Source organism: Centropristis striata, chromosome 2, assembly GCF_030273125.1.
Source record: "Centropristis striata isolate RG_2023a ecotype Rhode Island chromosome 2, C.striata_1.0, whole genome shotgun sequence".
Lineage (NCBI taxonomy): Eukaryota > Metazoa > Chordata > Actinopteri > Perciformes > Serranidae > Centropristis > Centropristis striata.
Window position 1 is genome coordinate 22872592 of NC_081518.1, and position 27532 is coordinate 22900123.

Here is a 27532-nt window from a genome sequence, read left to right on the forward strand (position 1 = left end):
GGGCCCCCCATTTTTTTTTAGATCTTCTGGGAACCAGTTGTGTCTTTTTCCACTCTTAGCATATTGTTTTCTACAGGACTTCTTAAATGACAGATTCTCCAGCAAACCTCCTTTCTCCTCTCCTCCTCCAGATGCATTTCCGGGTCACAGGCAGGAGGAGAGAGGAGATGAAGAGGCACAAAATAGAGAGGAAAAACCCCCAAAGAAACGTAAAGAAACACAGTGCTTGTCGTCACATACAGATTTATTTTGTTTGATTAAAAAGTTGAAATGAACACAAAACATAGTGACAATGATGGTGAAGAGGCCATAGAACAGGACGTTCTTCTCAACAAGGCCACGAAATACATCAACATCAGAGCCGACCCTCCAACACACACACAAAGACACACACACACACGCGCACGCACACACATACGCGCGTGCACGCAGACACACACACGCTCACATTACACCACTTAAAACCTCCCAAAATCGGTCTGGGGACATCATGATGCACCGACATGCAAAAATTATGCTACACAAGAAAACACAAAGTCACTAAACTCTTCATCTGCTCACACAAACAAACACACACACACACACACACACGCAAGCACACACACACACACTTGCCTCTCATGGAAATGAAAAGTTTGAGTCTGCAGCTCATCATCTTGTTGGCCACCTCGTCACCGTGACGTCGTTTTTTGGTTTTAAATCGAGAGGCGAGTTGGCACATACAGGCAGATCCACACACAGGACCATAAATATAATAATTATTATAATATCATTGATAATAATAACAATAATAATAATATTATTAATAATAATAATCATAATAGGTTGAAAAACATATTGTAAAAATCTGAATACTGTTCATTTTCAGCGTATTTTGCATCAAACATTTTAAGATTTTTTTTAGAGTTTTTAAGAGTCTTTAATGTTTTTAATAACATTTTTTATGTTTAAATTCATGTTCACAAACGAAAAGTCCAGAATAAAAGTGAAGGAAGTTTATAAACGGGGGTTTCTGAGGTGTGACAGAGTGTTAAAGTGTTGTCAAACACGAGTGAAAAGATTTTTTAAAAAGGAAAACATAAAATCACATTTGGGGTTGCAACTATATTTATTTATTAATTTTTAAATGAATCATTGCGTTTTTAATTTCTAAAATGCTAAAAAGCTTTTTATGATAATCTTTTTTTTTATTAATTATTTTTTCAGGGTGGATTCTTTCTGTTGAACTCTTCTCCTGTGTTTTGAGGCCAGCGACTGATATTTGATAAATGAGCACACACAGAAAGAGGTTAAAGTCTTTCCTGTTGTTTACATGTAGAAAGTAAACAACGTGTCAGTCAGCGGCCACGCTTCACCTCATCTGACGGACACAAAGAGTCAGACTGAAAACACTCTGTCACTGCCTTCTGTGAGATGGAAACATACACACACTCACACACTCACACACTCACACACACACACACACACACACACACACACACACACACACACACAGGTAGCACGGTGGCTGGGGGGGAGGAGGAGGAGGAGGAGGAGGAGGAGCAGGAGGAGCTCAGTCCTCCTCAGCTCCTGATTAGCGTCAGGAACTCGTCGCGGGTTTTTGGGTCTTCCCTGAAAACTCCCAACATGGTGCTGGTGACAGTTTTACTGTTCATCTTCTGAACGCCTCGCATCACCATACACATGTGACTGCAGAGAGAAAAACATTATGTGATGGAAGTGAAAGTAACTGAAATAAGATTAAATTAATCTACAGTGCTTAACAAATTTATTAGACCAGCGTTTTATGCCCCAGCGTCCTAAATGAACAGCATTAGTAATTACCAAAATTATTTTTTATGCTTCTGTAATCGTTTATACAGCAGTACATAGAAGCTCTTTAAGCCAAATTATATTTTTAATGCTAAAATATAATTATTATTGTTATCCATGAATTTTCAAATTTATTTATTTATTTATATTATTTTCTTGCATTTCTGAGCAGAAAAAATAGTTTTAGTGGTTGAATGTTCTGCTTGATTACTTTCTGGCTCAAATCTGGCTATAGAAAGGTGAATTCAGTTTGTGAATTGCCAAATGAATAACAATAACATTTTAGTTTTAAACAAGCTTTTGAAAGATTTCAAAAAAAATTGTGTTTTCTCGCTTTTATGGCAGGTGGTCTAATACATTTGTTAACCCCCGAAGCATTAAAAAGATAGAAGAGATAAACACACTGGGCAACAATTTCATAATAACCTTTGAGCATATTGTGATTCAAGTGGTCTGAGAGAAAACTCCTGCACCTCCTCTTGGTTTTTTGTTTTCAGGCTTCAGAAAGTCCAGTCTGTGATGGAGAATTTGGCCAATCATAGACCTTTTCAGATTTGAGAGCATTTACTCTTGGCTGTTCAGCAAATGTGGAATAGTTCCGATTTTTTGGTTGTATGAGGTACACCAGTGTCCATTGGCAAAAAAATCTTAATTTTAGCTTGCAGAACCCAGGAGTTTTTGGTCTACTGCTGCCTAAGTCAAATGCAGATGTGTGTGCACAGTCTGATTCTTATTCAACCTACTAAAATCTGCAATAAATGTTCTTATTCCAGCACTGAAAACAACTACCTACACTGCAAAGCACCCCAAAGAAATGGAAGATGGACTTCTCAATAGGTACTTTTCCCTCGAGTGAGCCTATATGGGCGTGGCTTGGGAGAGAGGATCCACCCAACTTCACCGGTTAGCGGCTCAGGTAGCAGCTCAGAAATTACCTGCCTCGAGTAGGTGACCATATAATATAAGCTGACCACACTAGAGTAATACATGACATCAAGAAACATGATCACATCACTCCTGTTTTAGCATCCTTAAACTGGCTCCCAGTATGTTTTAGAATTGCCTTTAAGATTTTACTTTCACTCCCTGCTACATCTCTGACCTCTTAACACCTTACACACCAGTCCGCTCTGCTGAAAACTAAGGGGGACAGATCATTCGCAGTCAGGGCCCCGAGGCTCTGGAACAACCTGCCCGAGGAAATCAGGTCGGCTGGGTCAGTGATCTCTTTTAACACTCTTCTTAAAACATACTTTTATCGCAGAGCCTTTCCTGATTTTACCTGAACTTTAACTTCCCTTGAAAGTGTCTTTTAAATGCACAGAATTATGTCGTTTTCTAACATTACTTTTATCTGTTCTTTTTGTCTGTTTTTAACTTGTCTTTCTAAAGCACTTTGTAACATGTGTTTTGAAAAGTGCTCTATAATCAAAGACTATTATCATTATTATTATCTATTGACAACTGGACCGTATAAGCACAATGTTAAGCAAGCTTCAATGTACCAGAATAACTGGCACTGTGCTACAACGAGTATATAAGAAGTTTCAGTCTCTGTAATCTTTTCATTCATTCTGGAGCTGCCAGAACTCGTTGTGTGACTTAAATGTGCATTGAACAACCACCTCTCCACTTGTTCCCCCTCATTCATCAAACCACAACTAAAATGTATCCTATCAGTGTCTCAGATATAAAGAGAAAATGTTGTCGAACTGGAGCCAAACACTCACAGCTTCAGATATTTCAAGTTCATATTTATGTAGCCAGAACCTCGAATCACAGTCTCATCTCAAAGGGCTTTAAAGTCCGACAGTTTGGGTGATAACGTCACTGTTTGCCCTCTGCCATTTCACTAGATCTCAGCCAAAAAAACACAAAAATAAGACCCTAGTTGTATGAAACCAACCAACCAATTTTCACTTACAGATTGTTTGATTGTCTACATCGATTTGTGCAGTAAAGTGTTTGTGAGCCTGCAGGAACTTCATGGTGCATTCAGGTGCACCTTGTAAATAGCCAACGGCTCACGGCTTCAAATAATTCAAGTTCATATTTATGTAGTTACAGCCTCGAATCACAGACTGTCATCTCAAAGGACTTTAAAGGCCACAAGTTTAGAAAGAAAGCTAGACAGTAATTTTCAAATTGTTGCAGCTATTTGATGTAATCAGGATCCCAATCAAGGTCAAGATGATTGAAATAAATGAGCAATGCTCATACAGGTTACTGTATGAAGAGGGGACAGAGAGGGGAGCTGCAGGAGGAGGGCTGTATCTTACAATCCTGGCTTTTTTTGGCCTTTTACAGAAAACTGTTACTATCACTGCTTTAAGTGATAGTAAAGAGAATGAGGCGAGGACAGGAGGAAAAAGGAGAGAAGCAAAAGATGAAAGTTTTCAGTTTGACACACGTACGTCGCCTCGATGACCACACCGACCCCGGTGGGCTGCAGTGCCTCGGTGATCGCCACGGCAATTTGTTTGGTCAACCTCTCCTGAACTGTGAAGACGGACAAACATGAAGCAGGTTAGACAGAACAAACAACACTCGGCCTGACAGAGTGACATCAGAACAGTGAACTGACAGCAGAGTTTGACCCGGTACCTTGTAGTCGACGGCTGTAGATTTCAACAATCCTGAGGAGGAGAGAAAAGAGACAAAACACCTCAGCTACACAGTGGAAACTTCCTCCTCTGTGTCATAATGCAACTTTTTACAAAGTTTCATGAAAATTAAACCAAATACTAAGTAAATAATGTTGTAATTTCTGCATTTCAGCAGCTCAGAAACAGTAAAGAAAGTGATGAAGATGGTAAATTATCTTCCTTAAACTCTGCCATCTTTTTAAATGTCAGCTTACGTCACATGTCGTAAACTGAGCTTTTTTCTTCTGGACATTTCTCATGAATGAAGTAAACCCAACCCTCTTTAAAGGCTCTAAATATAAATCAGTGGTTTTACAGCTTTTTTTTCCTGCTCTGACGACAGAGCAGAAGGAAACTTAGCAGATCTGCTGAGGCGACCCGGTCTTCACCTTTCACCTGTTGCTCTTCTCTGTGAGCAAAACCACTTTGGACAAACTCGACCTCATCACCTCCGAGAAAATGTCACAAGACAGAAACGTGTAGCACGAGGAGAGGAGAGGCACGGCGTACTGTACGTACATGAAGGAGATTCAAGATGCTGCTGCAAGAAGAAAAAATCGGAAGGCAAAAAAATGTATTTTTTGCAGTCCCTCATGTTGACTTTGAAGTTTGAAGGTTTGAGGAAAAGGAAAAAGGGAGTTGCAGGTGAATTTTGTTTTCGGGAATTTGATGCTGTATTTCCATCTGTTCATGTCTGGTTTCACTCCTTATGTCCATAACAATATGTGTGTATGGAATAGTTCAGATTTTTTGGTTGTATGAGGTACTTATCTCTTCAGAGCCACCAGACTCCATTGACAAAAATCTTCATTTTAAGCTTGCAGAACACAGCAGTTGCTGGTCAATCACGTAGTTCATTTATTTGACCAGTGAACCCAAACTAACCCTTAAAAAACAACACATTTCTGCAAATGCTCCAAAATTCCCTAGCTTAATATCCTTTGGAATTGTCCCAGAATTTTCCCAGAATTGATACATTTCCGACCCTTTGCAGCCCATGGAAAAATTCAAGTCGATGGTAACAAACAGGATCAGTAAGATGATCAAACAGATCTTTTCAAGATTATCTGAACCTATTTATTTGGAGGCAAAAACTGAATGTTAATGTACTGGAAATGTCTCCATTTAACCCTCAGTTTGAAGGAAGTCAAAGCCGACAATTTGGGTGATAATTACAATGTTTGTCCTCTCCTATGTCGCCAGATCTCAGCCAAAAAAGCATGAAAATAAAACCAAAGTCGTATGAAACCAACCAGCCAATTTCCACTGAAAAATGATTGCTTGTCTACATTGTTTTTTGCTGTAAAGTGTATGTGAGCTTGCAGGGACTTCGTGGTGCATTCAAGTGCACCTTGTAAATACAGTATAAATTATATTTGTAAGCATTTGACCATATGGCATTATATATCCTCAGTTACAAAAAAATTGGACAAGGTGTAAAACATAAATACCAACTAACTACATCAAATTCAGAATAAATGTGTCACTTTGAGCATTATATATCATGTCTTTATAAAGTATTCAATTGAATACATCACAACATCTCCTATCATACTTATGCCGATGACACACAACTCTACATTACTCTCATTGAGTAACTGTATTCATCAAATCAATGAGTGGATGTGCCAGAACTTTCTCCAGCTAAATGCAGAGAAGACAGAGGTGATCATTTTCGGCCCTAAAATGAAAGATCTAAGATCAGCGCTCACCTTGGCTCTATGTCATTGACAGCTACAAATCAAGCCAGAAATCTTGGTGTAATTATTGACTCGGACCTGAACTTCAACAGCCATCTAAAGCTGATCACTAAATCAGCCTACTACCACCTGAAAAACATAGCTAGAATTAAGGAGCTTCTGTCCAAACAAGACATGGAAAAACTTATCCATGCATTTATTTGTAGTAGGTTGGATTTATTGCAATGGCATCTTCACAGGTCTTAACAAAAAATCAATCAGGCAGCTGCAGCTGATCCAGAACGCTGCCGCCAGAGTCCTCACAAACACCAGGAAACTGGACCATATTACACCGGTCCTTGAATCACTACACTGGCTTCCTGTGAGTCAGAGGATAGATTTTAAAATCTTACTGCTGGTCTACAAAGCACTGAATGGTCTCGGACCACATTACATGCTTGATCTGCTACCTCTCTACGAAGCATCCAGACCCCTTAGGTCATCTGGAACTGGCTTGTTGCGTGTCCCAAGAACAAGAACTAAGCGGGGTGAGGCAGCTTTCAGTTATTCTCCTCCTCACCTGTGGAACAAACTACCTGTAGATCTGAAGTCTGCCCAAACGCTCAGCTCCTTTAAATCAGGACTAAAAACACTATTGTTTACTGCAGCGTACTCTTAACTTTAACACTTATCTGCTCTACTCTACTTTTTAACTACGCAATGTTTGACTTGTGCTTTTTCTTATTTTATCTATTTTCTTATCCTGCTGTATCTTATTTTATCTTATTAGTATTTTTATTTCTATTTCCCTGTTTTAACTGACTGTTTTTACTGTTTTCAATTGTGTCTTGCTGTTTTTAATGTGTATGTAAAGCACTTTGAATTACCTTGTGTTGAATTGTGCTATACAAATAAACTTGCCTTGCCTTGCCTTGCCTTGAATGTCGGTCATAAAGGATTTGCAAATCATTGGCATCCCAACTTTTTTGCAATCAAGTTTATATTTTTTAGACCTGATGTCTGAATTTTGTGTTTGAAATAGAGATATTTCTTCATACATTGAAGCAAAAATGTCACAAATTGGTGGATGAAAACATTAACACAGGTACTGCACTGAACAGCATTTTAGTGTTTCTTTGCTTTCGTCTTTTTCTAGTTTTTGTGGTGTTGCTTTTTTTTCTTGATTTTACGATGTATGCATTGAATATTTTTGTAGCTTCCAACGGAACTAATGGCATGTTAAAAAATAGCTCGTTGTGATTTTGCTCTTCACAACCAAAACCATACTCTTATTTAATGTTTTTTATTGCAATGTCAGCAACTTCCCTTTCTACAAGACCATTTAGTCCTATGGGAAACAATAAAGTAACTTTTCTCTGAGACATAGCAGAACACAAACCCAGTTTTCTAAGGTTTAATTAGCTCTACAGAGTGTGCAACAGAAGCTACATTTTCCAGCCGCCTCGGAGCTTCGTTTTGATCTAAAAAGTGTGCGAGGTGAAGCTGTTCTCATCAGATTGTGAGTGTGCATGTCCAGCTCTCTGTCAGTGAGGGGTGTTAGAGCGATAAGCCTGAAGGTATTGGGGTCAGTGGGATCAGATTCTACACTAGTACATTCACAAACACACACACAAACACACGCACACACACACACACACACACACACACACACACACACACACACACACACACACACACACCTTTTAATAATCAGCTTAAATACACACCAGCTCTCACTCTCTCTCTCAAACAAACAAACACAAACACACACACACACACACACAAAATTAAATTTACTCACCTGGCCAGCTTGCTGAGGCCCAGGACTCTCTTGTTTGGGAGGTAACCGATGTGAACCTGCAGGGCGAGAAGATATTTTGATACTCGTTAATCCTGTTTTCACTGAGGACTCATTGTGTAAACTCACTCACCCACTGTCACTTTTACTACTGCCGGCTTTTTCTTTTGTGTTGGTTTTTATGAATGAAAGTGATTTTTCTAGCTAAAATTACAGTAAAATATTGTGATGTTTGTGGTCTCCAGAGGATGAATCCTGATGAGTTTTTTCTATTAAGGTGACGTTTTCCACTTTATCAACAATTTTGTGTCTCACAAACTGCTGGCTGGATTTTCATAAAATCAGCTGTGGACATTCATGGTCTCACTGGATGTCTCCTGTTGATTTGGTGACCTCATGACCTTCTAGTAGCATCATTGCGCAACATTTCAGCTGAAGCTCTGTGTGAGTAAGGCTACAGTCACACATCTGCATGTGCATGTGTATAAGGGTTTATAACATTATGATATGAGTATATGAAGCCCATTCATTCATCATTTGTTACCCACATTTGGTGCTTATTTTTGCCTTTTTTTTTTTGTTAGAAATTCCTAAAAAGAAATCCCACATTAAGACACCAAGACCTTGAGGAACACCACAGAAAAAGCAATGCTGTGATTTTGTTTCAAAAACTTTTGACATTTTGGAGATTTCTGTGTTTTCAGCAATTGGATGGGGAGCACTTCTGTTCTTTAAACTGCTGAGAATCCCACTTATTTTAATGCCTGGTTCTCTAGTTTGTGGTTGTAAAGTTTCACAAGGCTTTGATTATCCTAGAGGTCACAGCAGCTCATTCTATGCAGTGAGGTCAAGTTTAACTGCAATAAAATGTTACTATGGAGACTAACATCATTACACATGGACATTTTCCATGGTTTTCTTGATAATAACCAAAATAATTGTCAAGAAAACCATGGAAAATGTCCAGATATCAGCTCTTAAATTAAACTCTCAAGAGCTATTTTTGCTGTTATCATATTATTTGTCCAAACAAATGTACCTTTAGTTGTACCAGGAGTTAAAATGAACAAGAAAAGAAGGTTGGTCTAAAATGTTTTCCATGACTGTATATACATTTGAATAATCTCCTTTTAGATGTTTTTGGCCCCCACCACCTCTGGTCTGCCTGCTGTTTGGGTTTTTCAGGGCTAGATTGTTGGGAAAACCAGTAAGTGTCCTAAAAACCAAAGCTCTCCACTTAAAGTGGCTGAAATTAAATAAAGGTATAATTTTTTAGACTTCACCCCATGGACACTCGCAGCATGTGGTGGTAAACATGAACACTGCGAGCAGATAAGTGAAGAAGCCGCCGGGCGTCTGTTTGATGTCGATATGTCAGAGAAGGAGGAAACTGGAAGAAAAAGATCTTTGCACGCTTGTTGGCGCTGCCCTTTCTCTCGTCTCGTCAACAAATTGCGTCTGACATTTGAGTGGAGCATGTGTGTGTGTGTGTGTGTGTGTGTGTGTGTGTGTGTGTGTGCCTGCAGACATCCACAGCAGTGATTCTCCAGCTGATGACTCCATCTTTTCCTGCTCTCCTCTTTTGTTTCCATCTTTTTCTGTCATATTTGTCACATTTAAACCAATGTGTGTTTTAACTCTGCATTTCTTTTTTATCAGGAAAACCACTTGTTGTATTTTGGTGGAAAAGCCCTGAAAGTAAAAGGCAGGTGGATATTTAAGTGAAATAAATTGTAACAGTTAAAACAACTACCAAACTAAGTCAGAATTTTGTTTCCACAGAAAAAGCTCTAAAAAACGTCACATTATATTGTCGGAATAAGAACATTTTATCGGACTTTTAAAGGCTGAACATGAGACCAAATGACTCAATGATTTTTTTGCAGTGTATTTTCTCTGCAGAGGATGATACAGACAACAGAAAGTAAATGACACCCTGTAATAAAGTGTTCCTGAGCTGCAGACGGTCAAACAGTTTATCAAACAGCCAGCAGCAGCTACCTGCAGGAGGAGGAGAGGAGAGGAGAGGAGAGGAGAGGAGAGGAGCGGAGAGGAGAGGAGAGGAGAGGAGAGGAGAGGACGAGGACGAGGAGAAGGGAGGAGCAGGAGGAGGAGGAAGAGGAGAGAGGAGGAGAAGAGAGGAGGAGAAGGAGGGGAAGGAGCAGAAGGAGGAGCATGAGGACAAGGAGGAGGAAGAGGAGGAGAAGAGGAGGAGGGGAATGAGGAGAAGGAGGAGGTGGAGGAGCAGGAGGAGGGGGGCAGGAGCAGGAGGAGGTGGAAGAGTGGAGAGGAGGAGGAGCAAGAGGAGCAGGAGGAGGAAGAGGAGGGGGAGAAGGAGAAAGAGAAGAGAGGAGGAGGAAGAGAGGAGAGGAGAGGAGAGGAGAGGAGAGGAGAGGAGAGGAGAGGAGAGGAGAGGACAAGGAGAGGAGCAGGAGGAGGAGAAAGAGGAGAGAGGAGGAGTAGGAGAAAAGAGGAGGAGGAGGGGAAGGAGCAGAAGGAGGAGCATGAGGACAAGGAAAAGGAAGAGGAGGAGGGGAATGAGGAGGAGGAGGAGGTGGAGGAGCAGGAGGAGGGGGGCAGGAGCAGGAGGAGCAGGAGGAGGAGTAGGAGGAGGTGGAAGAGTGGAGAGGAGGAGGAGCAAGAGGAGCAGGGGGAGGAGGAGAAAGAGAAGAGAGGAGGAGGAGGAAAAGTAGAGAGGATGAGGAGGAGAGAGAGAAGAGAAGAGAGAAGAGAGGAGGAGCAGGAGAGACGTGAGGAGGAGAAGGGGAGGAGAGAGAGAGAAAAGAGGAGGAGGGGCAGGAGGAGAGAGAGAAGAGGAGGAAGAGGAGAGAGAGAAGAGAGAAGGGAAGAAGAGCAGGAGGAGGTCTCTCTCTGTGTGGTGAGTCACTGACTGATGGACAGATGAGAGAGTCTGGATAAGAGGCAACGCTGCTGATGACAGCGAGGGGAGGGAGGAGGTTTAGGGACACAAACAGCCACCTGATGGCCACACACACACACACACACACACACACACACACAGAGGAGGAGGTGTAAGTGTTTGTGTGATTCACTGCTGTCATCAGAGCCAATTTGCTGCGCTGGAAAAGGATCAGCTGCCAGCTTCTATTGTCTTAAACGACGTGCACCTGCGGGTGAAGGTGGAAGGGAGCAGAGAAGAAGAATCAGACTGAGAGGAGAAGAAGCCTATCAGGAGGAGGAGGAGGAGGAGGAAGAGGCTGAAACAAACAGCAGCAGCAGGATAAACAGATCTCAGATAATCTGATTGTTTCTCATGTTGTTCAGACCAGCAGCCTCCAGATAAATAAGATACACATCTCCTACCATGTTTGTCACAATCCTTTTCTATTAAATTATCAATATTTCCAGCTTCCTCTAAGAGAAAAAAAGTATCTTTTATTGATTTTACCAGAAGCCAAAGCAAAGCTGTAGTTGTATCTTTATTTATTTATTTTATCATATTTCTGTCACAGCAGCTGGAGACACAACATACAATTCCTTTCTTTGGCAACCTTTTTTGTTTATAATATTTTTTATTTATTAGTTGTTGGTGAATGCAAACGAGTGGGGGCCCATTTGCAAAAATTCATATCTCTGAATTTTGGTTTTAAATAAATGTTTGATATGAGACGGTGCATTTCAAGAAGTCGATCATTCTAATAAATACATTTTTTTTATGAATCATGTTTTTTGTATATGTGCAAACCAGGGAATACCACTTAAACTGTTGTTGAGTTGTGTTGAAAAAAAAAATTATATTCAGGTTTAATTTGTGAACTAACGGCAAGAAATGCTGCAGCTCATTGTATTGTTGTTGCTTTCATTAAAAAAAGTAAATATTTCCTTTCCTCTTATTTGTGAAGCGTCAAACCTCTGTAAATCTTCCTTAAACCTTCCACCACCATTTTCATTTTTTAGATAGATATTGCAGACCTTCTTTGCAGTACTGGCAGCGAACATAAAAAAGTGTGGAACAGTGGAACTGTTCCATTGGTGGAGGGTGAGAGTCCAACGGAGAATTTGCGATACATTTATTGACGATCACATGTTGCATGCAGAATTCGGTTGAGCACTAACAGGCTTCATCACTGCAGCTAGAATGATTCTTCGCCACTGGAAGAGTCAGACTCAACCAGAATTTACTGACTGGCTGAAGCTGCAACCTGCAAGGTTGAATGATAACAAAGGGAAATTTTACCAGGTCTGGGGTCATTTTATGAATCATAGGAATAGGTGCCTATAACATGTGAGGGGAGGACGACTTATGTTTGTGTGTGTGTGTGTGTGTGTGTGTGTGTGTGTGTGTGTGTGTGTGTATATATATAACTCATATAGATGGACATACTTTTCAGAGGCCAATATTTCTATAGTTTTTATTATTATATATTAAATTTCTTTTGAGACACTGAATTTTAGGTCTTCATTAAATGTAAGCCATGATCATTATAATTAGAAGAAATTAAATAAATTATGACATGAAATGTTTCATTCTGGGTGTAATGGTTCTATATAATGTGTTATTACCACTTTTTGAATTGAATTACTGACATAAATAAACGTTTCTATGATATTTTAATTTATTGAGATGCACCTGTATATTATCATACACTCTTTTTTTGGACACAGTGTTTAATGGCGAGGGATGTTTACGGGCTGGGATTTGTGTATGTGTAGGGATTTGTGTATTTATGTATATTTACATGTATATGCATTTTTTTGTTTTTATTCTGTGTATTTTTGTTTAATATGGTTGATTTGTTTGTGTGGAAGTTTGATGTTTGACATATAAGAATTTAATAAAAACTTCAATAACAAAAAAGGATTCACCCTCTAGAGATCATAATTATTCACATCAAATGTTGGAGCAACCAGATGTGTGACTGTCCATAGACGGACTGATACAGAACAAGGATCCTCAGTGTGAATAAAATTAAATTGAAGTTGGGTTTAGAGGAGAAAACTCATCTCTGCACTCACTCTGCCGAAGATGGGCACCAGGTGGTGCTCACACATGGAGAACATGTCGATGTCTTTGACGATCACCATCTCGTCATGGTCTTCGTCGAAGATGGCGTCGTTCAGCACGTCTGTGGAGAAAAAAAACATGAAACAAAAGTTTAAAAAGTTTGCTTTTTAAACATATACACTGTAAAAATAATGTTTGTAGGAATTACAGTAAAACACTCAAATTCCATCAGAAATAGGGCAAAAAATTAAAAATTGTATATCACCGTAGTAGACATTTAGTTACATTAAATCAAGGAAGAGCACAAAACATAAACTGTAAAAATATTTAAAAAAAACATCTATGTAAAATGAATGGAGAAATACCATAATGTCACAGACAGAATAAACCTAAAAATAACAAGATTATTCAGTCTAAATTACGTTAAATTTACAGTAAATTTACAGTAGAAAACCCACTCACTGTAATTTTTACGTTGAAGTTCTGGCAACCACAGCTGCCAGTGTTTTACAGTAAATTCAACAGATTTTTTTTTTACAGTGTAGAATTACAAATTATTGTACTTTCTGTATATTCATCATTTCACCACAAGCCAATCTGCTGTGTTTATTCAGTAATTGGATCAACAGTTCTCTTCAAGAATTTGATTTTTGATACATTTTCTATCCATTTTTAATTAATTTATTAACCAACTATTGCATTTAATTTAATCATTATGCATTATTAATCCAGTACGGCCTGTGGAATTGTTTTACAGATTTAAAGGAGGTTGGTTAATTATTTTTAAGCTATTTTTTTATTCGTTTATAGTCTGTGTTTGTGCCGTATTTCATGTCTTCCGCAGCTGTTTATCTCTGGATTTTTTCAAAAACCACCAAGCATCACTGTTCATCCCCTGGAGGACGGACAGATGGAAACCACCAGGGACGCCGGGTCCACCTCGTCGCCGCTCCGCCGCCTTTTATCGCAGACTTTGGTGTTTCTCTCTGGCAAACACTGGCCGTCTAATTATAGCTCTGCTCCCATACGCCGCTTCCTGTTGTCGCTTTATTGCATTTTTCAGTCGCCGGGGGTTCAATAAACCGCTTTATCTGTTTGTGACGACGCAGACGCCTCTCGCTCTCAGTTTTTAATTTCCTGACTGGCTATCTGTTGCAGGGAGCGAGAAGAGGAGGGGGGTGAGGTCACGGAGACAACAGACAGCAGACTTGTGGCTTCAGAGTCTGCAGCTTATTGTAGCGCTCTGTAAACAGGCCAGCAGGTCGTTTTCACACATTTAGACACTCCTACATTTTTTACCATTTTAATTTGTCTAAATGTGTCGAGTTTGATGCATGCTTCATCATAAAGATCTTTTCCACAATCAGACACATATTTCTGTTTTGTCTCGTGATGTTTCTTTGATCTTATTTGGGACTTTTGACAGATTTTCTCTGCAGGTGAGGCATTCTGCAGGTGAGGCATTCTGCTTTGAGACGACCAGCTTCTTTTTCCAGAAAACTTCTTAATAGCTTCTTATACCAGAATTTTCAAACTCTGGTATAAGACCAGCCTGATTAGATCATGGGGGCAGAGTGTACCAAATTTAAAATAATATGACGCCTTTGCAACTGCAGAGAAATCGATCATTTTAGAAAATAAGTTGGAGATCCACCAGAAAGTAGGAGGGAAGATTTGGGTTATTTTAACTTGTGCAAAATGTTTAGTTTTTAGCTGAAACTCAACTCGACTGGAGATCAACTTGGGTTAATTACTGTTTGAGAGTAAACTCTGTAGCGTTCAACTCTGACCATCTCCAGTGAAATTTTTGTGGGTTTTTTTAAATACAAGGAGCAAATAATTTTGTAGTCCAGACTCGAACGCAGACTGGACTTATCTGGACTTATCTGGACTTCCGACCTCCTTCTTTACTTTAGATTCTTGGTATGACGACTCTAGTTTGCAAAACTTGGAAGTTTGGAGTTTGCAAAATCAATCTGTGCAACATTAAATAAACCAGATTTTTTAACACACCCAGCTGTAGGTGTGTAGAGGAGGGTGGGGCTTTGTAAACACAATGATCAGCTCAGTGATCAACCCTAACTTACTGTTGTAAATATTTCTACTGATTGTTCTGATGTTCCTGTCCACCGTGCAGCTCAACATTGCTGTGTTATGATGTTATGTGAGCGTATTTCTGCTGAGCTGCAGCACATTTCAACATTTGCCATGCCCTAAATTATGACAGAAACTTGTAATTGATGAACATTTCGCCTCATTCTTTGAATGTAATTATGTGTTCTTAACGGTCCTGAGATGCTGCAGATATAATGGTGCTTTGTGCCAATTAAAGTGTTAATAATCACAGAACACAATCAGCTGTCAGTCTTTTAAAACAGGCGTTGGGTGCAGCAGATAATGTTAGTGTGACATTTAAGTGCAGTAAGGTTTTGTGCTTGAAATGTACAAACTGATTTTTAAATTACAGCTTGTGACTACTGGTGCAATTTTAATGAAACCTGTTGGAAGGTTTTAGCATGAGCCAAAGAAGAAACTATATAATTTTGAAGTGGATTCACAGTTAACATTGCGAAACAGGGCACGGCCTCGTCGAAGGTCTTTCCTCTCTGAGTGCTCTTTAAATGTAACTATAGAACAATTTACACACCGAATTAATTGATGAGACATGGAAACACAGTGACATCTAGTTGAAAAGTAAAGTAAAAATTATCACTCGTTATAAAGCAGACTGTCCACATGAATGTTTTGTATGATTTGCTACATAAAGTTATGTGCTGGAATTTGAAGGGTATCCAATTAAATTTTATTCAAAGTACTTATCAGAATTATTAATTCCTTACATGCTGACCCGCGCCCTCAGATCTTTCTGACTGCTCCAAAGTCTAACCTAAAATCCAAAGGTGAGCGGGTTTTCTTTACGTCAGAGCGCATCGACTTCTGAACAAGCTTCAAAGTCAGAAACTTTTTTTAAATCACTTCTATAAACCCACTTTTATAGACTTGCTTTTATATAATGTTTTCCATCTTACTACGTGATTAACTGCTCTCTGTCATAGCACTTTGTAAGTTGTTGTTTTAAAAGGTGCTATATACATGAAATACATTATCATTTTTATTATTATTATTATTATTATTATAATGTTAAAATTCACAAATATTGTCTCTGGAGTGGACAGGAGGGGAAGTGGATCAGTCAAATCAGGAGAGTGGATATTTCTTATCGTTTAAAGTGTCAATACTTCTAAATTTCTTGTTAACATCTCTGGTTTCTATTTATGATAATAAAACCCAAGTTATCAGTGGTAAACCAACCAATTACCACTGAAAAACAATCTTATCTAAATGGCTTTGTGCTGTAAAGCGTATGTGAGCCTGCAGGGACTGCGTGGTGCATTCAGGTGCACTTTGCTGCTGTTACACTGAAAATTACCCCGTTATGGGACTAATAAAGGAATATCTTATGTTACATTTCATAGAAAGTCAAACAAATATCGCTGTAGTGACTTTCGCCTTTTAAAAAACCTTCTTGAATTGTTTCACAGCAACAAGAAGCTTAATATCGCCCGATCAGACACGACAAACGACTTCCACCTTGTTGGAAGATCGTGTTTGACAGCAACAATCAGCTTGGCTCAGCTCCGTGAAAAGTGAAAAAAGCTTTGAGGAGTTGAAGTGCGGGTTTTGTTGGGTGAATCTTGATTGTGATCTTTGATTGGGTAATATCATTTAAAGTTCAGTGACTTTCTCAGATTGTTTGACAGTAACTATCACTTTTGGCTCCATGAAGCACAAGAAATGACGCAGATAAAACGGGTGAATTCCAGCTCTGATTTCAATTTCAATTAAGTGACTTTCACTTTCAAAACCAAATTATTTTAACAACAACAGGAAGCTCGGCTTTGCTCAACCAAACACGAGAAATTACGTATATAAATCTCACAGCTTTGAGGAGTTGCAGTGACTTTTTAAGTGAATTCCAGCTCTGATATCAGTTTCTTTTTAGTGACTTTCACTTTTATAACCTCAAATTGTTTGTCTGTCAAACTCAAGAAATGATGTAGATGAACCTGACAGTTTTGAGGATTTTAGGGTTTTTTTTAGGTGGGACATCTCTAGTTGGGAAATCTGTGACTCCTGTGTTAAAAAAAACCTCTTAAATCTTTGACAGCAACAAGAAGTTTGTTCTGTCTGCTGCTGTGGGACTAATAAAGGAATATCTTATCTTATATTTCATAGGAAAACGAATAGCAATGCAAAAGTTATTTTAGGAAATCATATGAACCCCTCCATGAAAATATGTTTTATAAAAATCCACCACAGTTTAAAGACCCTTTACTTTAACACTGTGCCTTTTCCACAAAAACAACAACAGCACAGTTTTCTTGGCTCTAACTTTCATTTTTACCTCCAAATAAAGTGATCTATTTAATCTGGATCTTTGTTTAGGAGCCGACAGACCGAACCATGTTTTCAGATCTCAGATATTTTCATAACTGATAGAAAACCACAACAACACAAAGCGTCTGCAGCATAAAACCACCTCTGTGGCCCTTGTTCCCATCTTAGTTTGGTATGTTGGCATGCTGACATTCTTGCTATCGATTACTTTGATCTCCTCCTGTTTTGTGAAGCACCTTCGGCTGCATCTTTGCATGAAATATACTCACCAAATATTAGTTTTTGAAGGAATTTGATCATACTTTTAATCAAAAGTACTGTTTCTGGATAACAGTGCTGCCTGGACAGTTAAGAGAACATTAACGAATCTTGTGCCACACTAATCTCTTTAAAAGACATTTGCATCAGGTCAGCATACTGTTAAAGTCAAACATTTTAAATTTTAGCACACAGTGGCTTTAAGAACTGCATCTTTGTGGAGTCTAGTTGCCGTTTCGACAACAGAGTTTAACTCCTGGACACTTAAAACCCAAGAAACAAGAAGAACTGACTCAGTTTGCCTTCAGGTTCAGACTGTAATAAAGTGCTAATCCTGTTTTCAAAGTTCTGTAATCAATAACAAAGTTTAAAAAGATGGAAAGACTTTGCTGCGACAAACTCTGAGGGGGCAAAAAAACAGGGGAAAAAAACGTTTTATAGTCATTTTTAAGTCCGACTAACGTGAAGGTTTGTTTAAAACCTGATCCATGTGACGAAAGTAAATTCAGTGATTCAAAATGATGCTTTGATGAAAATAATCTTTAGTTGCAGCTCTAATTGTTGAGTATAAAGTCCTGATCCCGATAGAAGTGAGAGCGAGAACTACAGAAATAAGACCCACGTGGTTTTAATAAACCGGAATTATACTGCGTCTTACTACAGCCGTTTACATAATCAGGTACAGTGTGTACAAGTTACATCTCACACACACACACGCACACAAACACACATATGCAGCCTAAAGGAAAATGACATTAAGTGAAGCTTAACTAAATAAAGGGCAGCTGGTGAGGACGCCCTGGGTGACAGAAAGACGAGGCGTTATCAGGTAATGACAGTGTTACTCATCATCAGCCCCACATTCTACAGTGCCGCCTCCTCTGTGTGTGTGTGGTATCCAATCAAACACACAAACACAAACACACACAGTGAAGAGGCCACATGTTGACACGTTCTGAATGAAACAGGAAACACTGCCGTGAATGACTGAATAAACAAGGTTATTCATTTATTGTTCAGGCAGCCAGAAGTGTGTGTGTTTGTGTGTGTGTATTGTCTACATACATACACACACACACACACACATTTCCTATATGTAGTCTTATGACCCTAGGCTGTATTCATGAGTCACTCCTGCACATTCTGCCTTTAAATAAACATCGAAACATAAACATTCTGTGTTTCTGCAACATTTATGAATAAAGTTGTGTATTTTCTGGTTTCACATCCCGTAATATTCATGCAGTTTTCTTATTTTTTTCTTTAGATCGGCAGAGTTTCAGGAAATTGTCTTTTTTTTCATGTTTATTTAAAAAGACATTTATTGACTGAGTCGACGACTCCCGGATGCTCTGCGCTGCCTTTGTGTGTGTGTCTGTGTGTGTGTGTGTGTTGCTAAGCAACCCCACAATCAGCTGATGATCAGCTGTAGGTCTTTAAAAACAGGTGGCTGGGTGAAGCAGCTAATGCCGTTAGTGGGGCGTCATTAGTTTGAGCCGTGGGACTGATTTATAGTTATATGTTGTGTCTTTTTTAACTGTAAAATAATGCAAACACGCAGAGTGATGTCTGTGAAAAAGAAGAATGACGAATCGAAACACGAGCAGTCAGACAGATTTTAAATGAACATCAACCTCAAACTCATCTGGAGGAAGAAAATAGAAGTGAAAAGTAAAATTAAGAGCGTTTTTGCATGATTTCCTTAGAAAAGTACACACTGAAATTCATAGGTAACATGAAATTTTGTTCAGGGACGAATCAACATAATGTTAAAGTCACATAACTCAGCTGTCAGGTTGATGAGTGAACAAATAGAGTTTAAACAGAGATTAACTGATTCTGGGTTGATACGGATGATTTTTCTGTTGCTGTTGTTTATTTTTTTTCCCTCTTTTTTTACTAAATATAATGTGCAGAAAGTACCAGGATGTCCCTCTGCATCCAGTCAAATTTGCACTATGCAAGCCTGCACACTTTTCTGACTATTCTGACCCATAATCCTCTGCTGAGCATGTTTATGAACCATGAGGGTTAAAGATCATGGCACCATGTTATAATAAAGTTTTTCCAATTGTATGCATACTGGAAACAACAGTAAATACTTTGTAAAGGAAGCTGAAGTACGTACTAAAAGTAAGAAGAAAAAGTATGAGATTTGGAACGCAGCTAAAGATCTTTATTATAATAAAACTGTTATTCTGTTATTGCTATTTTAACTGCATGAATGTGTTTATTTTTAACGAAACCACACGTGTTCTTTAACATCATGTCAGAGTTGTGTCCTAATGCTAGATTAGATTAGATTCAACTTTATTGTCATTGTACAGAGTACAGGTACTTATACAACAAAATGCAATTTAGCATCTAACCAGAAGTGCAAAAAGGCAGTGAAGTGCATTTGTACAGTAATATATGTAAATGTCATATAAAAAAATATAATAGGGTTTGGGTTTTTTTTGTTTGTTTGTTTTGTTTTTTAGCAGCAGATAGCAGTAGGTAATGCAAATGTTTTAAATAGTATAAATAAAGTGCAGTTGAATAAATACAGGGATAAATACAGTGCTAATAACCAACACTTAACTAGCGCGAAAGAACGTGACACACATCAGTCACTGCCATGGGTGAATGGATACGGGTCAACAAGACAAATATCTGTGCATCCCTAGTTCTTTTTCCAGACTGGTCTCCTCTCAAAAACAACAATATAAAAGACAATACAACTCATATTTACGTTCTAGACAAGGGGTCGGCAACCTTCACTAACAAAAGAGCCATTGTTGGACAAAAAAAGAGAAATAATGTCGGAACGGAGCCGCAAACCTTCTTTTGAGCCTCACAATGAAGATGTAACAGCCTACTAAGTCTAAATTAGCCTCGGTCAGTGGTTTTTCTAGCATAAATTCACAGAAACTGCAGCTTTTTTACGAACATGTATTAGAGGTAGGGGGAAATCCATACAGCATAGTATCGCGATATTTTGCGTGGCAATATAATATCGATTCATGGCCACCAAGTATTGGTATTTAGTGTTCCAGCAGCAAAACAGCATTTTTGTATTTTTCTGTCGTTTTTGAAAGTTTGATAAAATGCTGCAGTTGTTGTCGTCCATACATGTTTGATATCAGTTCAGTTCAGTTTGACTGAATACTTTGTTGGTCAGTCTGTGGGTTTGACTCTCATTGTGGAGAAATAAAATGACTGAAGTGAGATAAAAAGACTGAGAATTTTCTCTTATTTGACAAAACAATTCTTGATTGAATTTAATTTTGTGGACAAAAAATGCAGTTAAACATATAAATCCCAATATATTGTATCGCAATACTCACCATATCACAAAATGCTTAAAATTGCAATAATATCGTATCGTGACTCAAGTATCGGGATAAAATGGTATCGTGGGGCCTCTGGGGATTCACACCTCGGACGTGTATGTTTAATGACGTGTTTGCTATTTTTAGAACGATCTGCTCTGCACCATGAGCCGCTAAAACGCTCATATGTGTTGTTAGAGAGATGTTGTTGCTTTAAATTATGCCAGAAATCTATTTTTTTAGCAAGTAGAGGCAGAAAAATTCTACATTAAACCAAACAGTTGAATCTGTAAATCTGCTGCTGTAGCATCACAAGCTCAAAATTCTGTTTAATCTCTGCATAACTTTTCCTCATTACAGCGGCGTTTGTCATGTGCTCGACAACAACAGAACAAGAGGATTAGGCTCAATGTTGTGTTGAAATCTGCACCCATGACCTGCACACACACACACACACACACACGTGAGCACACTGATCAAACAGTGTGACGCCTCTCTAAGAAATGCTAGAACTCTCCACAAACATGTGTTTTTGTGTTCAATGGGGAGTCTCCTGCAGCAGCCAATCAGCAGGCAGACAGATCACCACCACCACCACCACCGTCTGCAGCACAAACACGTAAATAATCATCACCAATCATCTTCACCACCGTTCATAATTTAATGTGCAGAGGTGAGAAAACAGGCGTGAGGAGTTGCATCATATCTGTGTCAAACAGGAAAAACCTGCTCACATTTCCCTCCCGTCCGCTGCATTCTTTCCGTCTTTTTAACATCTCACAGCTTCACAACACTCACAACGACCCCCACAACAGCTCAAACTACCTCCAGATGGAGACGAGAGGGGCAGATCCCCTACTCCAGCCACTCCAGAGCATGGAGAAGCAGGCCCATGTGGACTCTGACGCTTTGCAATAAAAAAAAATTTTTTTTTTAATCTCCACACGTGCAAGTGACTCAGCAAAAAACTCTCCTCTCTGTCTGTGTGTGGAGCAGCAGGCCGGCCGGTTTGGTTTCATCCAACATGAGGAACAACAGAAAAATGTTACATCACAGCTCAGAGGAGTTGAAGTGCGGGTTTTCATTCAGGCCAAAGTGATGTTGATGTCTGATTCATTTGACAGCAACAAGAAGCTTTGTTTGACTTGATCAACTACGAGAAACAATTTATAAATCTAACAGAGAGCTTTGAGGAGTTGGAGTGCAGTTTCCAGCTCTGATTGGGCAATCTCTAATTTAAGTGACTTAAAAACCTTCTTAATACTATTTGACAGCAACAAGAAGCTTGGTTTGGCTCGATCCAACTCAAGAAACAACAGATAAGAGTTGTAGTGTAGTTTAAATTCAGTGACTTAAGCCTTATATGCAATATAAATTATTTTCTTTGTTGTAATAGTGCAATTTTCAGCCCTCTACAGTCATGGAAAAATTATTAGACCATTGTTCTCTTCAACTTCTTGTTCAGGTACATTTGTTTGGATAAATATAATGATAACAGCAAAAATAGCTCATAAGAGTTTAATTTAAGAGCTGATATCTCGACATTTGATTTTGGTTATTATCAAGAAAACCATAGAAAATGTCTAGATATCAGCTCTTAAATTAAACTCTTATGAGCTATTTTTGTTGTTATCATTATATTTGTCCAAACAAATGTACCTTTAGTTGTACCAGGCATTAAAATGAACAAAAAATGGAAGAAAGCAAGGGTGGTTTAATCATTTTTTACATGACTGTATATTGTTCCTAATTTTATATTTCTTATTGTTTAAAGTGGCAATAATTTTATATTTCTTGTCAATATCGCTGTTTTCTATTTATGAAAATAAAACCCAAGTTGTATGAAACCAATCTTCAGTGGTAAACCAACCAAATACCACTGAAAAACGATGACTCGTCTATATTGCTTTGCTGTAAAGCGTATGTGAGCCTGCAGGGACTTCGTGGTGCATTCAGGTGTACTTTGCTGGTGTTGCACTGAAAATTATGTCCCGTTATGGGACTATAAAGGAATATCTTATGTTACATTTCATAGAAAAATCAAACAAATATCGCTGTAGTGGCTTTCGCCATTAAAAAAACCTTGAAATTGAATTGTTTCACAGCAACAAGAAGCTTCGTATCACCCGATCAGACACAACAAACGACTTCCACCTTGTTGGAAGATCGTGTTTGACAGCAACAATCAGCTTGGCTCAGCTCCGTGAAAATAGCTTTGAGGAGTTGAAGTGCGGGTTTTGTTGGGTGAATCTTGATTGTGATCTTTGATTGGGTAATATCATTTAAAGTTCAGTGACTTTCTCAGATTGTTTGACAGTAACTATCACTTTTGGCTCCATGAAGCACAAGAAATGACGCAGATAAAACAGGTGAATTCCAGCTCTGATTTCAATTTCATTTAAGTGACTTTCACTTTTATAACCAAATTATTTTAACAACAACAGGAAGCTTGGCTTTGCACAACCAAACACGAGAAATTACGTATATAAATCTCACAGCTGACTCACAGTGACTTTCGCTTTTATAACCTCAAATTGTTTGTCTGTCAAACTCAAGAAATGATGTAGATGAACCTGACAGTTTTGAGGATTTAAGGGTTTTTTTTAGGTGGAACATCTCTAGTTGGGAAATCTTTTAAATTTCAGTGACTCCTGTGTTAAAAAAAATTCTTAAATCTTTGTCAGCAACAAGAAGTTTGTTCCGTCTGGGTCAGGTTCTTTAGGTTTATTCCATTATTGGACAATCTCTTCTTAACCCTTATGCCCTCCTCAAATGTACTTTATATGCCAGTTGTCTTGTGATCTTCGTGGCCGAAAATGCCTCAGACTTCCATTCAAACCACTTTTTTAAAATCTTACTACCTGTAAAATTTCATGCCTCAAGCTGTTACACAACTAAATGATCAACAAATGAAGAAAAAAAAAAAGAAAAATGTCCAAAAATGCCAGAAGAGGGCATATGGGTTAATTTCGACGACTTTGACCTTTTAAAACCTTCTCCATTTGTCTGACAGCAACAGAAACTTGGCTTGGCCGAACATGACAGTGCTGATTTTTCCTGCAGAGTTGTAGTGCAGGTTTTTTTCAGGCGAAACACATCTTTGATTGGGCAATGTCATTTACATTTCAGTGACTCTCGCCTTTAAAAAGAATCATTTCACAGCAACAAGAAGCTTTGTGTCGCTCGATCAGATACCAGAAACGACTTTCATCTATTAAATCCTTCTCCGTTTGTTTGACAGCAACAGAAAGATTTGTCAGGTCAAACATGAGAAGCGACTCAGGCTTTTTGCAGAGTTGCTTCACACATGTTGTGGGCAAACTGTTACCAGCTATGATCTTAGTTTCATTTTAGTGACTTTCACTTTTGTAATCGCCTCTAAATCTTTGACAACAACAGGATGATTTGTTTTGCTCGATCAAACACAAGAAACGATGCAGATAAATCTAACAGAGAGCTTTGAGGAGTTGAAGTGGTTTTGAACAGGTTTTTTTAAGGTGCATCACTGATTTGAGTTGATCTCTTTTTAATTTCAGTGACTTTCACCTTTTTAAACATTCTTCATTCATTTAACAGCAACAAGTAGTTTGGTTTTACTGGCTCAGACGTGAGAAACGAAGCAGGTAATCTGATTGACGGCTTGGAGGAGTTGAAGGTTATTTATTCTTTTGAGCAATCTCAGTTTTGACATCCACCTTTTTCCAAGCAGCTTGGTTGCATCTGCCCAATAAAATCTTTTCACCAAATCAAAACACAAGCAAAGTCTGAAGATGGCGTGCTCTTTTAGACATGTTAAACTCTTCATTTGTTTCTGCTGCATCAAACACATTAAATTCAGGTCTGAAACACACAGTTTCCAAGAAATATGCTCTGTCTGGTAGAATTTGGAGAGGAAATGAAGCATAAAGTCAGTGCTGCAACTAACGGTTGTTTCTTTATGGATTCATCTGGAGATTTTTTTTCTTCAATTAATCATTTAGTCAGTAAAAAATGTCAGAAAATACAGTTTCTAAAAGCAGACAAAAATGCCTTTTAATAGACTAACAACCAATCAGAGCAACGAAACCTCACCAAGTTACACATTCGAGTCGTGGCTCCATTTTCTCAGATTACAGGTTAATTATCACTAAAATGCGTTTCTAAAAACATTTGAGGCAGAAACAGAGCAAATAAGAGTTGCATAGTTGTAAGATATTGATAAGGCCAGTAGCTAAAGATTCTTTAAATGAGCTATTTATTAATCTATTTATTATTTTTCTAATTACACATCTTATTCTATTATGTCAGTCAATAAAATGTCAGAAAACAGAACAATAAAGTCACAATTTCCCCAGAGCTGAACAGTGTCAAACCAACTAACAAAATATTCAGAAAAGCAGCTAAATTTCACAAAAGAGAAGACTTAAAGGATCAATCGATTATTTAAATAGTTGTGGATTATTTTCTGCTGTTTGATCGACACAACAGAGGACTAAAACAGAATATTTCAGGATTTTATTCTGAAAATCCTGCAGCTTCAGCAGAGATGCAACATGTGGCGTCAAAGTGGAGAAAAAGTTTTCTCTTCATGATTTAATGAAACTTAAACAAAGTTAAAGAGTTAAAAGTTAAAACTTCTACTCTGGTGTATACTCACTTAACTTTGAAGGTTTCTGAACAGTTTTATTGAAAGTAAAAAGGAGAATAGTTCACTGAAAATTGAAGTACTATGTATATTAGAGGAAAATATTGAGCAAATTCACCATTTACTCAACCACTGACTCACCATTTCCCGTAGATCAGTTAAAAAAAGTCTTGAAAAATATAAAAATGAGATATTTTATCAACACACCAGTTTGACTTAGACGTCCTTAGACTCCACCCCTCCAAATAAATAAATGTCGAGGAGTAAAAATTACAATTATATAAGTATAAAATAGATTAAAGGGGGAAATATAGGAGTAAATATACTTTATTAATCTATTATTCCCCCAGTCCAGTTAACAAGTCTTTATTTCTCATCATCTGTACTCACATCAGACATAAAAAACTAAATTGATGAGTAAAAATTACAATATTTCCCTCTAAAATCAAAGTATAAAGTACGTTAAAGATGGAATATTGGAGTTCATGTACTTTATTATAGTCCACTATATATTATTTTTACATATACCTTATTATATATTATTCCCTCAGATCAGATAGAAAGTCTTAATTTATCATCATCTGCACTCATGAGACAAAAAAAAAACTAAATTGATGTAAGTAGTGGAGTAATTAAATTACAGAAGTATAAAGTAGATTAAAGAGGGAAATATTGGAGTGAATATACTTTATTATAGTTATTCCCTCAGATCAGTAAAAAAAAAAAAAAAGTATTCATTTATCATCCTCTGTCTAGTCATATGAGACTGAAAAATTTAATTGATGAAAGTAGTGGACTAGAAATGACAATATTTCCCACTAAAGAAAGTCTTAATTTATCATCATCTGCACTCATGAGACAAAAAAAAAACTAAATTGATGTAAGTAGTGGAGTAATTAAATTACAGAAGTATAAAGTAGATTAAATAAGGAAATATTGGAGTAAATATACTTATTATATATTATATTTATATACAGCCCACTTTATTATAAATTATTCAATCAGATCTTAATTTCTCATCATCTGCACTCACATCAGACCTAAAAGCGGTGGAGTGGAGTAAAATAACGATTATAGAAGTCTAAAGTGTATTTAAGAGGGAAATATACTATAATATAGTTATTATTCCCTCAATTCAGTTAAAAAGTCTCAATTTCTCATCATCTGCACTCATATGAGACTAAAAAACTATTTTTGCGCAGATGAAAGGGTGAGAAATAAAGAGTTGTGTGCCTGTGTTGTTGCCTCCACCTGTTGCCCGCTGGATAAACCCAACAGCCTCTCTCTCTGAGCGGCTTTGTGGATTTAAACTCACCGATGATTTTCTCCTGGTAGCCCTTGGTGAAGAACTGCATGGCGGTGGCGGCCCTCCAGGGGGTTTTCAGGAGCCCCTGCCGCTGCGGGTCCTCCCCGAGCCCCCGCAGGATGGTGGTGTAGGACTTGGCCAGGGACGGCAGGCTCATCTCGTTGTCCTCCACGCTGCGGGTCCGCTCCTCCCGCCAGCTCTCCATCACGGGCCGCTGCGAGCCGGACTCCGCGCCGCCCGGAGGCTGGGGAGCGGCGGCGGCGCGCCCGGTGCCGCCTGCCGGCCGCTCCGCCAGCCCGTCAAAGTGTCCGTTGAAGACGGAACCGGGGTCCAGCGGGTCCTTCTTCTCGCTGGAGGCGTACTGGGTGTGTTTGGAGTGCTCCATCACTTCTTCTACGGTGGTTTCTCGCTGGTTCCGGTCCGCTGAGCACTCTTTGGATCAGGTTCTGCTCCTCTTTGACAGTTACAGTGCGCCCCGCTTTTATTTAGCAGGCTAATCCAGAGAGCGCTCCTATTGGCTGGCCGCGTTCAGGGGGCGGAGCCTAAAACTCCTTAACCAGTGGTGGGGAAAAAAGGTACTAATTTTATAGTCTATGGGTCACTTCAAGTAAAAGTATCAATATCATAACACTGTGCAGAAACACTTTAAAGTCCTGCATTCAAAATATCACTTAAGTAAAAGTAAATTAAGCACCAAAAAGTCTACCACAATGCAGAAATACTTACCAGTTTGAG

At 38.5% G+C, this 27532-nt stretch overlaps 1 protein-coding gene across 1 annotated transcript; it reads right to left on the reverse strand.

The window, feature by feature from the left end:
• Nucleotides 1–226: 226 nt before the first annotated feature.
• On the reverse strand, nt 227–27532 carry gch1 (GTP cyclohydrolase 1). The gene is made up of 6 exons (XM_059358750.1): nt 26807–27532; nt 12912–13021; nt 7938–7993; nt 4417–4448; nt 4227–4311; nt 227–1689 (listed from the first exon to the last, which is right to left on the reverse strand). The coding sequence occupies exons 1-6, from the start codon at nt 27180–27182 to the stop codon at nt 1563–1565; spliced, it is 786 nt and encodes a 261-aa protein (XP_059214733.1). The 5' UTR covers nt 27183–27532; the 3' UTR covers nt 227–1562.

Excerpts from the sequence above, each read along its gene's own strand:
- gch1 (XM_059358750.1), bottom strand. The coding sequence starts at position 27,182 with ATGGAGCACTCCAAACACACCCAGTACGCCTCCAGCGAGAAGAAGGAC. Across the intron at positions 13,022-26,806 it reads CTACCAGGAGAAAATCATCG|ACGTGCTGAACGACGCCATC; the intron begins GTGAGTTTAAAT and ends TTTTCTCCACAG. Across the intron at positions 4,449-7,937 it reads GGCCTCAGCAAGCTGGCCAG|GATTGTTGAAATCTACAGCC; the intron begins GTGAGTAAATTT and ends TCTCCTCCTCAG.